Source organism: Phocoena phocoena, chromosome 1 (genome assembly GCF_963924675.1).
Source record: "Phocoena phocoena chromosome 1, mPhoPho1.1, whole genome shotgun sequence".
NCBI classification, from domain to species: domain Eukaryota; kingdom Metazoa; phylum Chordata; class Mammalia; order Artiodactyla; family Phocoenidae; genus Phocoena; species Phocoena phocoena.
The window spans coordinates 124,196,459-124,211,474 of NC_089219.1; the positions used below are offsets into that span (position 1 = coordinate 124,196,459).

The 15,016-nt window shown below is 45.6% G+C and overlaps 1 protein-coding gene across 1 annotated transcript in view; it reads right to left on the reverse strand.

Annotated features, from left to right (window-relative positions):
• Positions 1–15,016, reverse strand: part of GPA33 (glycoprotein A33) — a 44,405-nt gene that overhangs the window by 25,533 nt on the left and 3,856 nt on the right. The window contains exon 2 of the mRNA XM_065895060.1: positions 3,148–3,302. Coding sequence (XP_065751132.1) covers positions 3,148–3,302 — 155 coding nt within the window. The remainder of the gene's footprint in view (positions 1–3,147; positions 3,303–15,016) is intronic.

Genomic DNA, 15,016 nt, shown 5'->3' on the forward strand with positions numbered 1-15,016 from the left:
ACCTCTTACCCGTTCCATTTTAGTTCATTGTCTGTTCTCAGACATTCAGTCAACCAATATTTATTGAACACCTACTACGTGCAGGCATTGTGCTAGGTAGCCATCCTTGGCTTCCAAGCCCCCTTTATTTATTTGACTCTGGCCTTTGGAATTTGTTTATTCATTGATATACTCTTATCATTTATCAAACAGAACATAGTACTGGCTAAGATCATTACTTTTGAACCAGACTGCCTCAGGTCAAATCCCAGTTCTGCCACTTACTAGTTCTATGACCTTGAGCAAAATGCTGACCTCTCTATGACTCCATTTCTTCATCTACAAAGTGGAGATAATGATAATAACACTTGTATCATAGGATTTTTGTGAGAGTTAAAGTAGATAATATACGCAAAGCGGATGGCATCAAGCCATGGGCTTGCTGAAGCCACCTCCGGTAAATGAGTAGAGAAATGGCAAGTCCCCAAGTTACTTCATTTGGAAAGGTCAGAGAGAGGTCAGAGAGATACGAGCAAAAGTCAAGACGAGGCTACCAGAAAGCCAAGGGAGGGAGATTCCAAGATAGGAAAGTGGTTGATAGCTGGAAAAGCTAGGGAGAAATGAAATAAGATGAGGACTGAATCAGCACGCTGAATTTAACAAAAGAGAAGCTGCTGGTGATTTCGGTGGAGCATTAGGGGAGGAAGGCTGACCATGCCGGGTAGGGAAGAGAGTGTGGAGACATAGTGTCGGGTCGGACACCTGGGCATCCTCTTTACGCAAATCAGGAAAAGGTGCTCTAGTTGTTGGACAGACACACCTTTGCCAAGCTAATGGCGGTCAGGCGCCCTGGGCTGGGTCCCCAAGTGCATAATCTGCCCAGCCACATACAACAGCCCTGGTAGGGGCAGATAACTCAGGAAGCTTGGCTGAGAAGGGGAGGAGCAACAAGGTGGGAGATGAGGACCTGTCTTGGGCTGTGGACCCATCTGTGGATGCTGGTCTTTCCCAGCTCACTTCTTTTCTGACCTACTGGCTCTGCCAAGGACTCTTCATGCCCCAACCCTCCTCCCAATCACAGCGATCCTAAGGCTTCCCCCTCCTGGGATCTCCCCCAAGTCACCCCCCAACCCTTGCTAGGACCTGTCACAATAATCTCCTTGAGGGCACAGGTTAAATCCCTTGCTCTGCAGCCTTGCTTGCTCTCAAGGGGATTGCCTCAAATCCTTTAGAAAGTAAGGGATTCATCAGTCAACAAAAGATCTTTAGTGTTTATCTCAGCACTCAGAAGCGTGCCTACCAGAGACCTAACGTCTTGTTTGCTGAATACATGTGACGGTGAAAGAACGTGTCTTCAGTTTCTACAAGCTAAAGGCAGCGGCTGCCCTCTCTAGGTTTTTTCCTGGGGTTCTGGAAACAGATAGGACATGTGCTCTGTCCCATCAGGGTGCCTTGGGCAACAGACAATAAGGTGTCTCAGGCCAAGATCTGCTCTCCTTTCTCATCGGCCCTGCTGCTCTAGGACTTGGGTGTCCTGGTTTCTTTTCTGTCAGGGAAAAAGCTAAATGCTTTCACTCTGAGTAGTTGGGGATCTAATGCCAGGCATGTGTGCATTTTAAAAGTAGAACTCACTTTCAAACTTACGAATAGGGACCTCCCTGGCAGTCCAGTGGCTAAGACTCCATGCTTCCACTGCATGGGGCATGGGTTCCATCCCACTGGGAGGAACTAAGATCCCACATGCTGCACACGTGGTCCAAAAAATATATATATACATATTATGAATAGATGTTCCCCTTCTTACAGTTAAAGAAATGTGGATTTAATCAATAATGAGATACTTTTTCACTCATCAAGTTGGCGAATATCAAATAGTTTGAGACTACTCTGTTAGAGAAATAGGTGCCTACACTGTTGTCGGTGAACATGAAGGTTGGTCTGACATCCAATGAAAGCAATTTGACATTATGTATCCGAATTTTAAATTCACGTAGCCTTTGACCCAGAAGTTCATTTTTAATAATTTATCTTATATATAAATATATATTTATAAATAATGACAATAATATTTAAAATATACCTAGAGACATATATATAAGGATGTTTATTGCAGCATTATTTGTAGCAGCAAAATATAGGAAACAAACCAAATGTCCATCATTGGTACGTATAGAGCATTCATAAAATGTGATACTTAATGAAAATATTTTAAAAAGAATGAGATAGATATAAATGTACTGACATATGGAAAGAGTTCCAAGGTATATTAAGAGGAAGAAAAGCCAAGTGGAGGACAGTATGCATGTAGTTTATATAAACATACATATTCATATACGTATATGTAAATATATGTCTATGTTTGTGTGTGCATGGTATACATGTGGAGCATCTATAGAAGTCCATCCCCAAATCTGGTAATAGTGGTTGCCTTTGGTGCGGGGAATAGGGGACTGGGATTCTAGGGTCAGAATTAGATGTATTTTCATGCGTGTGAATATATACATTCACATTTTCTTGAATTGGCGTAAAGAATCATTGGAAGGATACACAAGAAGCTAAATCTTAGCCAAAAGTGATATTCACAATACTGAATGATTGTAGCAGAGATACCAATCAATCAGATTAAATGCTGGCCCCAAAGAACCAGTACCAGTGAAAATTAGCCTTGCTGGGGAGGACGGAGAGATAGAAGGATTAGGGTGTGGAAACTGGGTAGATAGGACAAGAGGGGCAGGGATAGGAATGAGACTTCTCCATGTACACTATCAGGATGTTTTAATTTTTGAGCCATGGGATTACTATCTATTCCAAAATAGAAAATAAAATCTTCCCATAGTCCCCAAAAGAACCCAAACAGGAAAAAACTATAATAAAATTTGGCCTCGAGCGAGAGCGCTATGCTAATCAAAAGGAATGATACAGTTTAGGTCATTTGAGACTGACCAACAGAAAGATGTTTTGGGGAAGGTGACTCTTTCACACTAGAGGTAGCATAATATGGCCCTCCCTGGGTCCAACATTCACTGCTCCCTCCCCACCCATCCCAGCCTGGGCGCTAAGTAGGTTTATTCTGCCTAACATTTATTGAATGGCTTTGTAGGGCTTAGCCTCCAAGAGGTCATGGTCAGGTGGTACTCATGACGCTCCCAACTTTTTAAAGATCCTTACCGTATGACTCCTTAGAAGCTTGTCCCATTGGATAAATCCATCTCGGTTGAGGGAGGAAGTTTTGTAGGTGCATGGAAGGGTAACGCTCTTTCCCCGAGCAGCCCGAAGAACATCCTTTGGGGTTTCCACAGAGATGGCGTGGACAGTCACCCAGACTGGAAAAAAAGTGGGAAGTAACTGACATGGGCATTCATACTCATTCTCCACCGGATCTCTGAGGGAATGGCCAGTGACGCTCTTCCAGCCACAGCTAGACACACTACAACTGAGATCTCGGCCATGGCACACCAGCTGTTCTCCACCAGGCCCGGGGTGAAGACAAACACGTGTACCTTGGTTCACCCTGTCCCCATCCCACGGCATCTCAACAAAGTTAATTGCGTTGTGTGATGCGTAAAAGCCTGGCTCTGCGCCTCAGCCCCACCTCTTACACACTGTGTAAACTTTTGTCAGCCTCAGTTCTCATCCATAAAAAGGGACACTAGTATTCTCAGAGCTCTTGGGAGAATTAAACAAGATAACGTGTATAAATGCTCTGCTTAATGCCTGGCACATAGAACGCTCTCAATAAATATTTCCCACTGTCTTTTTGTTGTGATGATGATTTATTCATTTATTTAGCAAATATTTATGGAGTGCTTAAATATGGTAAGAAAGTTGATGAGTAAGATTAAGTCAAGGTAAAGAGAGAGAGGGTTCTCCCAGGGGAATTTATTCTGTATAAGTTTATCAGAAAAAAGATGAGAAAAAGAGTGTGGCCACATCAGTATCTCTCATCACATACATTCTTCTTGCCATGTGACTTTGACTCTCCTCCATCAAGAGGTCCATCCCTTGAATCTGGGTGGACCTATGACTACAGTGTGAGTGACGCCCATTAGGCAGAAGCTCTAGTAAATGGATTTCCTTCTTATATAGTCTGGATACCCTTTAAACTGCTGATTTTTATGCTGTTTCCCAGGGTGGGCAATTTCATACTCAGGCCCGTCAGCAGTATCCCTCCTCACTGCAGGTTGCTGTGTTGGGGATTGGGTTCCCATGGATACAACATCTCTGTCTTTCCTACCCATTTCTATGTTGTCCTTCTATGTGCAGTAGCTGTTTAATCAGCCCTCAGATTTCCCTCAGGAGGAATTGCTCTATATGTAGGTATAGATTCGGTGTGTCTGTGGGAGGAGGTGAGCTCAGCGTCTTTCTATGCAGCCATCTTGGGCCACTCCTGTACCAGTCCGTATTTAATGTCCACCACTTCTCTATGGCCATTTCAGGAAGTAGCATAGCATTGAGTCTAAATGCGCAGGCTCCAGAGCTAGAATGCGTCCATTGGAATTCCAGTTCCTTTATCTACTAAATGTATAACCTTGAGCAGTTTACGTAAGCTCTCTGTGCCAGGGTCCTCATTTGAAAAATGGGTTGTTTGGAGATTAAGTAACATGAAATGTGTACTTTGTTTAGAATGACTCCTGACCCATAATCAGTGCTCAACATATGACAGTTACATTATGTATATGTGTGTTCAGTATATTCTCTCTCTATATATTCATATCGAATTACTTCCACTTCTCATCCCATAGTCTTTTGTTGAGGCACAACCTTAGTTAGAAGTTAATCACGAGAGATAACCACCTACCACCACCATGGGTGAACTATCGTAAAGGAATAATAATTACTAATGATTATAACTAAAGAATAGATCAATTTTAGAGACCACTACAAAAGCGAGTAAAAGTCATTTTATGTTAATTTGTGAGGGAAGAGATTGAAATGAACGGATGAGAAAGAACTCATAAAGAAAAGGAAAAAATCTTGAACAAGTATAGAGCACTATTTAAATGCTATTTGTAAACCTGAGAAGGATCTTTAAAGGCTGATCTGGTGCCCTGAGGCACACTTACATTTTCCATAATCCTAGATGAGAATTTATCCTGTGTTTAAGACCTTCACGCCAACAGCCATCACTGGAAATCCTCCACAGCTAATCAAATCCTTCTCACTGATTCAGTTAGCATCCTCTTTTTCTGACATCACTGGCAGCAAAGACATCTGGCTTAACTTCTCAATAATTTCCCATCATGAACTCAGAGGATTCTGACGTTTGCAATCACCAACTTTCTCACCCGCAGTTCTGTAATAAACCCAGTTCCTTTCACCTCTTTCTATAGGCTTATTGTTTATTAGCTCTGCGGCCCTCGTGTTAACCTTCCCAAGGGTATACAAATTGGAGGAGCAGGTGCTCTCACCTGCAAGGAAGGAATCAAAATCTCACAGCACAATAGGGGTTTGCTGAGGAAGAAATTTTAACCACATACATTGTCCTAGAGAAAATGCCCAAAGGCTCTCAAGCAGAGTAGATGACTCTGTCCTTTGTGCCATGGGTACCACCCACGAGTACCTTCATCCTAGCACTCTCTCATGAGAGTTTACTACATATGGCAGAGTGGCCAAGAGCACAAACGCTGGAGCCAAACTGCCCAGGCTGTCATCCTCATTCTTAGTTTTCCTAGCTGTGTAACCTTGCACAACTTAATTAACTTCTCTGTGCCTCAGTTTCCTCGACTATAAAATGAGGATAATAATATTATCTAACTCCAGCGTTGTTGTGAGGGTTGGATGAAAACATATTTAGCATGCATGACCTTCATCCTGGCACATAAGCAAGAACTATGCCAGCATTCCATACTGTCACATCCTTCTCCTCTGCCACACTGTTTTTCCTTCCTTTTCATATCCTCAGGGCTCAGAAAACTGCCTAACACTTAGGAGATGCTCAAATAAGTGCTCTTGGACAGCAAACTGAATGAGTTCTAGAGAACTTAAGTTTAAAAGATGGGTAGGATTTGCAACCAGAGAAACTTGGTTGAAGAACTTACCTTACACATTGCTAGAAAATGTCAAAAAAAAAAAAATTAAATTAAGAACAAAAGGAGCCCGGAGAGGGGATGCCAAGTCGGCAAGTGGCCCCAGATGGAAATGGGAAAGGTCATTTAACCTCCCTAAGTGGGCGGGGTGTGAACAGACAGCTTGAAGCCTCCAGGATTGCTTGTAAATAATTAAGGCTTGTTAAGAAGATAATAAACTGTCTCTTGAGAGCTAACCAGAAAGCAATACATCCAAGGAGAATAATAAAATGCTCGATGGACTGGAGACTTTAGGCGTACACAGCACATCATGGGAACCCTTGGGAAACTGGCAGGAATGCCTCCATTTAGCAAAATCCATTTGCTCAGAGAAACCACATTCTTAGTTAGGGAGGAGGTGCCCGAGGCCAGAAGGGGCCCATCGCACCCCAGGACTAGATGTATGCTCTGACATTGAGAAAGAGCTGGTCTCTAGGGAAAGGGGCTCAGCTCACACACGCACGTGCATGTTGGTTTGTCCCCCCCCCCCCCCCAAGGTGGGAATGACTCCTGGAGGCTCTCAGACTGGCAGATGGGGGAGGAGGGATGGAGAGGTGGGGAGGGGGGTTAGAACGCCATGGATGTTTGAGGAACTCTTTGTTCAACATGGATCTTTAGGAATCTATGAATTCTGGTCAATTTAATGAATTTTTCCTAAGGCCCTAGTTTAGTGCAAGGCCCTGGAAAAATGATCAGAGGCATCTTCATGCCCCACCTCCTCCAGGAATCCACCTGGACCATCCCAGCCCTTACTGGCTTCGCTGAAGCGCTTCAGGGAGCGTGCACCCCACGCCCACGTCATTCTCACGTCAGTGTGGGTCTATGTGTGTGAGCCGTCTCTCCTCATCATAGGGCAGCTCCTTCCAGCAGGGTCTGTGTCTCAGACTTCTCTTATACCCATCGCTTGCTAGTTCCCACCCCAAGGTATGTACACAGAGCTGGGTGCTAATAAGACTTTACTGATTGAGTGGTTCATGACACAGTCCCTGCCTAGGAAGCAGTTAGCCAGCATCACTGTCAGCCGGCATCCTAATAGAACCTAATTAAGTGTTAAGTGCAAATGATAAGGAGTGAAGTGTAGGGGTTGTGGGGAGGGGTGGAGAGGGGAGGGGCCTGGAAGAAGGATTTTAATGGAAAGCCTTATTGAGGAGGTGGGACTTGAAATAGCCCCCAAGGGATTCAATTCACTATGTTGAACTTGTGCATAGAAGAGAGTAAAGCAGGATGCAAAACTGTACATGCAACAGTATCCTACTTCTACAAAGTCACAGAGGGGAAGCAAATTCTTAGAAGAAAATATACCGGATACAGGATTAATACCAGTGATCTCTGGATTCTGGGATGATGGGTTTCTTCTTTGTGTATTTTTATTTTCCAGATGTTCTGCAGCAGACATGCGGTACTCTTGTAACCATAAAGCCGTGTTACAATTTTGTATGTCAAGCAGGAAGTGAAGAAGTAGAGAGGTGAGGGCAGCCCATTTTGTCAAGGAGCTCACGTAACACAGGGAGATGGGAAAGCTGGAGCCAGAGGGCCATGAAAGGTCTTGAGAAGGTTTCTTTTGTCCCCTCTGGGATGGAAGATGGAGAGACTTAAGCAGGCTCCTAGGTTATAGGGATGGAACTCCCAGAAAGGAAGAGACTGAAAATAGAGGAGAAGCCAGATGGAGCAAGACCTCTGGCTGGGTGGGGGAGGGCATAGGTGGAGGACTAGCCTTGCCCACAGCAAGAGTCACCTGTTCCCTTGTGTACAGAGATAGAGAAGTCGGTGGGCAGGTGTGGAGCAGTGAGTTCTGACGGCGGGCCCTGTCCTCCACAATTTATGCCTCTCTCCCAGGAACTCTGTGACAGTCCTAAGTGGGAGCGTCTGTCTGTCACCATGTTCTGCCCATGCCAGGTGTTTATGGCATCCCTGACTCACCAGGGCAGAGAACGAGGAAGCAGCCCAAAGGTCCCTTGGTGGCAGGGGAGGAAGGTACCTCAGGAAGGAGGTGGTGTTAAGTGTTAAGTGCAAATGATAAGGAGTTGGTGCCCTGGGCAGAGAGGGCTGCTCCAGGGACAGAATGATCTAGGAGCAGAGACAAGCCCGGCAGGCAGGGAGGACATGGACACAAAACCTGAGTGCTGGGCTTCCCTGGTGGCGCAGTGGTTGAGCGTCCGCCTGCCGTTGCAGGGAACGCGGGTTCGTGCCCCGGTCTGGGAGGATCCCACATGCCGCGGAGCGGCTGGGCCCGGGAGCCATGGCCGCTGAGCCTGCGCGTCCGGAGCCTGTGCTCCGCAACGGGAGAGGCCACAAAGTGAGGGGCACGCGTACCACAAAAAAAAAAGAAAACAAACCGGAGTGCTGCCAAGGTGGGGTAGTTTGAGGAACAACTAAACTTTACCTCCAAGTCAAATATGTCCTCCACTGGCTGTCTCAGTACTGAAATGCCCACTGCTGAGTGAAGGCGCTGAAGCCCCTGCTAAAACACAAGTGCCCTCTGGGAGGGAGGGAAGACATGGTGAAGTGACTCTCTTCCTTTAACACGCAGGGCAAATCCATTTCCTTAATTAGCCCCTCTCATCCATCCATCCCTAGAAACGATGGGTAATGTTGATAGAAACAAATGCAATTAGGAAATTGAGGCTTGGAGAAAAGCAGGACAGAGTAAGAAGGAAGGGAAGAGAGACGGGATAAGAGATGCTGAGAGTAAACCAGCTTTGCTGCCTGGTGAGGATCAGAAGGGTAGGCACTCATTCATTAACACCCACCCAGCAAATGGCTGTTCCAGGGACCCTGACAGACTCTGCGGACAAAATGGCAAGCAGAGACAGACACAGTTCCTGCGTTCATGGTGTCTGATCCTCTGTGTGAGTCAAATGATAATAAATACATAATCACAGAGGCAAATGTAAAACCACCATGGTAACAAGTGGTATACATTCAATGACAGGATATAACAGAGTATTTGGGCATGAGGAGAGGTTGTCCTTAGGAAGGGCCTTTTGAGTTGACATTGGAGAATGAACAGGAGGGAACCACAAGAAAACGAGGGTTGTGACCTCCTGGAGGGGTGGGATAGGGAGGATGGGAGGGAGGGAGATGCAGGAGGGAAGAGATATGGGAACATGTGTATATGTATAACTGATTCACGTTGTTATAAAGCAGAAACTAACACACCATTGTAAAGCAATTATACTCCAATAAAGATGTTAAAAAAGAAAAAAGAAAATGGGGGAAGAGGTGAGTGGGGGAGAGAACTGCACTGCGCAGAGATCAGGGCACAGGAGAAGGTGGGCCACGTTCCAGAAACTAAAACAAGCCAGTGAGTAGAGATGGAACCAAAGGGGTGGTTTGGGGGGTTGTGATTTCCCCTGTGTGATATCCTTTAGCCTCCCATGATGACTCCAAATAAACACAGAGGCCAAGTACAAACATCATACTTGTGCCATCGGGGAAGTTTAGGACAAACTTCACTATCTGCCAAACTTCACCCCTCAAGCTTCTCCTACAAAGCAATTCCGAAGTTATACCGCTCCCAGTGCAGCCAGAAATATGGGATGGGCCCAAGTCTGCGAGGCCATGATAGCAATTGGAGTCTTTCTTTTTTTTTGCTATCTACCATTTATGATTTATTTCAAGCAGTTCTTTTGAGTACGAGAGTTCTTTTTTTTGGACTTTCTATAAGGGATACACTTTATTTTTTAACATCTTTATTGGAGTATAATTGCTTTACAATGGTGTTTTAGTTCCTGCTTTATAACAAAGTGAATCAGCTTTACATATACGGAGAGTTCTTGCATCAAATGAGCGAACACTCAAAGGAGGGAGAGACAAAAGGTACTTGTCAGTTAGAAAATCACTGATGTCTATCTTTCCATAATTAAATTAGGAGAAAAATGAAGAACCCACTGGTAGCGGGAAGAAACAAGAGTCCTCTAGAGTCGGGCATTTGGTGAGCTAGATATTCAGTTGCTGTGGATTTCCACTGTTTTTCCCCAGGCAGAACATACGGCAGAGACTTGGGAACGGAGGTACCTGAAGCCAGATTAGGCTTACATTCCGTAACTATGTTGCTTGCAGGGCTATTGTTACTATACTAGATGGCTGTGCCCCAGAGAAATGGGGTGCTGGTCTGTTTCCACAAATCTTTATCCCAGTCTTCATCTCAAGGAGGGCACTGCCAAGTGCTCTCAGCCAGTCTCTTGTCTAAGTTTCCTGGTTTGGTTGACAACATCCTGCTCAATACAACTTTTGTCGTCACAATTTGAGTATGATGATTGATTTCAGCCCAAGGAATATGGTGAAAGGGACAGGTAGCCAATTTGCAACATCAGCACAATTTGTCAGTTTCTTCCAATTTGGAAATGAAGGAGGCGAATCCAAGGGCACGCTCCAAACACGGATCCCTCCCCAGTAGCCTTCGCCCCACAGCCGTGTCCCAGCAACGCTCACTTCCGGTCCCTGATGTTGGGGGCAGGGTCCCCACTTCCTGTGCCCGGCAGTCTCGGTTCTGGTCACAGCGTGGGGCTGGGGGCTCGGCTGTGGGCATCGTGGTCGCCACCCTCCATGGGCCCCCTTCTCCAGCCCTTCCCACTCCTCAGTGCCCCTCTCCGCGGGGCCCATCCTCTTTTAGTCCATCCTCCTCTGGCCCCCAGAATGCCAGTGACCTTGCGGGAGTGAGACTTGGGCTGCCTTTCCTGGGCTTTTTGGAGGCCGTTTTAGAAAAGAGAACCAGGGCTTAGAAATGGGCACTGGGGGAGGCAGTGGGGTTGGTTAGAGGCCAGGTGTTGGTTGGAAAGAAGCCTTATTTGGGGAAGTTGTCCAGATAGAAAGTTAACTTAGATTTGGAGGGGAGAGAAAGGAAAATTATAAAGGAGAGAACTGGGCAGAACAGCCCCCAAAAACCAATCACCAAGGACAAGAATCTAGTTGTTTATGTTTAGCACACGTTGTAGAGTCTCACAATTTAAAGGTCAATAGTAGTATCTGAGAATGTTTGGTAAGATGGATGCCCTAGTTGGATTAAAGGGAGTTTTAGATTTGAGGAGAGAACTCAATGAAAAGAGTTGGAGAGGAAAAGAGGACCGGAAAGTTGTAACTTGATAGTAGAAAACCAAACATATACTGCGAGCCCTTGTTCTGGAAACTATGATACCAAGGGAAAAAAAAAAAAAAAAAAAAAGCATAAGCAGTAGTTCTTATCCCCAAGCTGCTTAGGAAAACAAGTCCCAAAGTGGGTGAAAGCTTAAATGGCAGTATAACAGAGGGTCAAAAAAGTGGTTGAGACTTCAAATTCAAATCAGGAAGAAATCACTGGGGCCCAAAGTTACCTAGGAAGGCTATATGGAGAGAAAGGACTTGTGATTTTTTAAGGTTAGACAGAAAGGAAGGTGTTGACACGACAGGTAGGTCTGATGATAATATTTTTCCAGACCAAGAAGTTCAGGATGTGATATGACAAACATTTTTGTAATGTTCAAGGTGTAAAGGTATAGGAGGCAGTCTAGGTGCTGAAATATTGGGATTTGGGGGAACATTTCAGTGGTTTATAGAGCCTAAACGTGACTTAGGAGAATCTAGCCTCGCCACATAAGTCTTATCCTAATAGTAATGGGAAATCAATGAAGAGCTTTAAGTAGGGGTAGTGACATGGTCATAATTTCATTTGAAAAGATCAGTTTGGCTTCAGGGTGGACAGCAGATAGGAGAAGGGATAAAACAGGCTCCCAAAGCCAGTTGGAGGCTATGGAAGTAGCTTAGGAGAGGCAGCTTACATCGGTGAGGTGGCAGAGGAAACAGAGAAAGGTGAACAGACTCAAGAGATGTTGGAGGGCTAAAATCATCAGGACATACTGATGACTTGAATTTGTAGCTGAAGGAGAAGGAGCTGTTAAGGGTGATATGGTGGCATCAAAATATGGTCCCAAAATACTTTGAAATTCCTCTGGTTACCAGGGGGTAAGGGTGGGGGGAGGGATAAATTGGAAGATTGGGATTGACATATACACACTACTATGTACAAAATGGATAATAAGGACCTACTGTACAGCACAGGGGACTCTTCTCAATACTCTGTAATGGCCTATATGGGAAAAGAATCTAAAAAAATGGATAAATGTATATGTATAACAGATTCACTTTGCTGTACAGCTGAAACTAACACAACATTGTAAATCAACTATACCCCAATAAAAATTTAAAAATAAATAAATACATTAATAAATAAATAGGACTCATATCCACTCCCTTGAGTCTGGGTTCTGTGATTTCTTGATCGATAGAATGTGGTGGAAGTATGGTAATAGATGCTGGATCAGTATCTGGGCCCAGACTTTGAGATACTGGCAACTTCCACCTTCTGTCTCTCTAGATGTTTGCTCTTATAATCTAGCCACCATGCTGTGAGGAAGCCCAAACTTCCCCATGGAGAAGTCTACAAAGAGAGGAACTGGAGTTACCCCCAACTTGCCAGCCAGTGAGCCGGCATTTTGGAAGTGGGTCCCACAGCCCCAGTCAAGTCACTCCAGTTGATACTGCAGGGAACAGGGACAAGCTGTCCCTGCCAAGCCCCATCCAAGTTGCAGATTTGTGAACAAAATAAATGTTTTTTATTATTGTCTTAAGTTACTAAGTTACCACTAAGTTAAGGGGTAGTTTATTACAGAGGAATAGAAAACTGTAATGGATGACTGTTGGGTTTGTGGCTTTCATTCCTGGATGGATGGGGTGTCATCTATTGATGTAGAGGTCACTGACAAAGACCCAGATATGGGGTCAAAGACCACGAGTTTGGTTTTCAGCTTGTGAGTTTGAACTGATTCTGAGATGTCTAAGTCGAGAAGTCATGCGGACTGTTGGATTTATGGTTCTATGGCTCAAGACAGAGGTTGGGTTTGAAGACAGAAATTTGTGAGTCAATTGAAATGGGTGTCAGCTAGAGATGTGGATGTGGATGTAGAAGGGGGTCTGAGTGCAGGGAGCTCTGCCATTTCATGGTGGGCTGAGGAGCATGAAGCTGCAAAGAAGACATGAAAGGGTTGGGCCAGGAATGTCGGGGGAGAACCAGGAGAGGGTGAATCATGGGAACTGACAGAATAGAGTGTTTCGGGAAAGAAGGAGGGATTAGCAGGGTGAGGAACTGCCAGGGGTACAAGCACCTGCTGAGCCAGGCGCACTTTCCCCCAGGCTTCCTTCCTGCTGACCAGCATCACAGTAAACAGCATCGCTGGGTCACCAAGAAGCCCTGCGATGGGACTCTGGAGGGCAAAAAGGCCAGATGAGGATCACAGCCATGCCCATGAACCAGCTCTTTCCCAGAGCCTTGTCTCTCAAACTGTAGTCCCTGGAGTAGCATCACTTGGGAGCTTGTTAGAAATGCGTAATCTCGGGACCTACTGAGTCAGTCTGTATTTTGACAAGATCCCCAGATGACTTCTATGCCCACGAAAATGTGAGAAGTTAACACACCAATGTAGAGGCTGGGCATTAACTCAAGGAAGCAGTGAGATGGTGCAAAACTGAGCTGCAAGTCGCATGCAGAGAATCAGCCCTAGTCACAGAGATGGCTGTTCATTAAGCCTATTTTTCCTCAAGGTCCAATAGGCAACTCTGAACCTAGACTTCCACATCAGAGTCACCTGGGTAACTTTTCAGAATCAGAGAGATGCCCAGATTCTGCCCCTCTATATTCTGATTCAGAAGGTCTGGGGGAAGCTGGGCATTTGTACTTTTACTCCCCAGGTGACTGTGATGGGCAGTCTGGGTTGCCAGCCATGCCCTAAACCATCACTCCTCCCCCTTTGCACACATACCCCTCTTAAGCTGACCATGCATTACGTCCTTCCCACTTCAAGGCTGGAGCTGGAGCATTTTAATCCTGATTTCAGCTCTGACAGGAAGACAGTGTGATTCCACAGGCACATGAGCCCCCCTGTGAGCACTGGCTTCTGAGTCGTGCTCAGGTACCAGCAGGTCATGCCCAGGCTCCAGGTGGGAGCCAGGTCCTGGGGACTGGTGTGGCAACGGGGCTCACAACCATGGAGCAGATGAAAGGCCAGGCTGCCCATCTTGTAGTGCACTTAACGGCTGATACCACTCTGGCTCTGGCCTGAATACCACCCTCTCGGGGTCAAGATGAACTGGGCACAAGGCCACTCTCTTATCTGATTCTCATCAGATGTACATGTCTGAGGCTGAGCCCTGTAACCCTCACAGCCTGGGCCAGGTCACTGCGTGGACTTAGACGTGCAAGTGACACTGGGTCACACTCTGACAGGGAAGATACCAGGGAGCTCCCCGAGCCTGTGTGACAAACAGGATCATGGCACTTCAGAGTGGACAAGTCTAAGGAATGTAAGGAAAATTATCCTGCTGGGGACTGTGGCTCTAACAAAGGCCCCAGGGGAGGGATTCTAAAATGGCATGACCAACCTCAAAAGGACAAGAGCTTGGAAACTTAGTTCCCATCAAAACCCCACCATGGATGAAGCAACCGTGAGCTTACTGAAACTTTTAGATGGGGGAGAAAAAATTTTTTTTTTCTCATCTGGAATATTTTGGGATGATGGATTCCCTTATTTCTCAGTGAAAAGCAGTACTTTCCTAAGTTTTTCAAATTTAAGCTTCGAGGTTTCCTCTAGCTGTAGGAAGATGGGGCTTTTTTGTTGCTGTTGTTTGTTTGTACTTTTTATCAAGTCTTCAAAGATTTTAGTGACTCTGGGCAGAGCTTCTCAGAGACTCTTTCCCCCTGGTGGGATCCTCTTTATGTATCTCTTTTCCTGCAGCTGTACCTTCCATCACATCAAATCTTTCATGGACTCTGGTGGCTGAAAAAATTCCCAGAGTGGAAGAGCCTTGGTCCTGTACACAAGCTGGGGTGTTTTCTCTAGCAGCCTTTGGGAGGGGTGACAGAATCCCTCATCCTCAGTGACCCTCATTCTCTTGGCAGGTGTCTGCCAGATCAGAGTGATGAGACAATTGATCACCAAAGT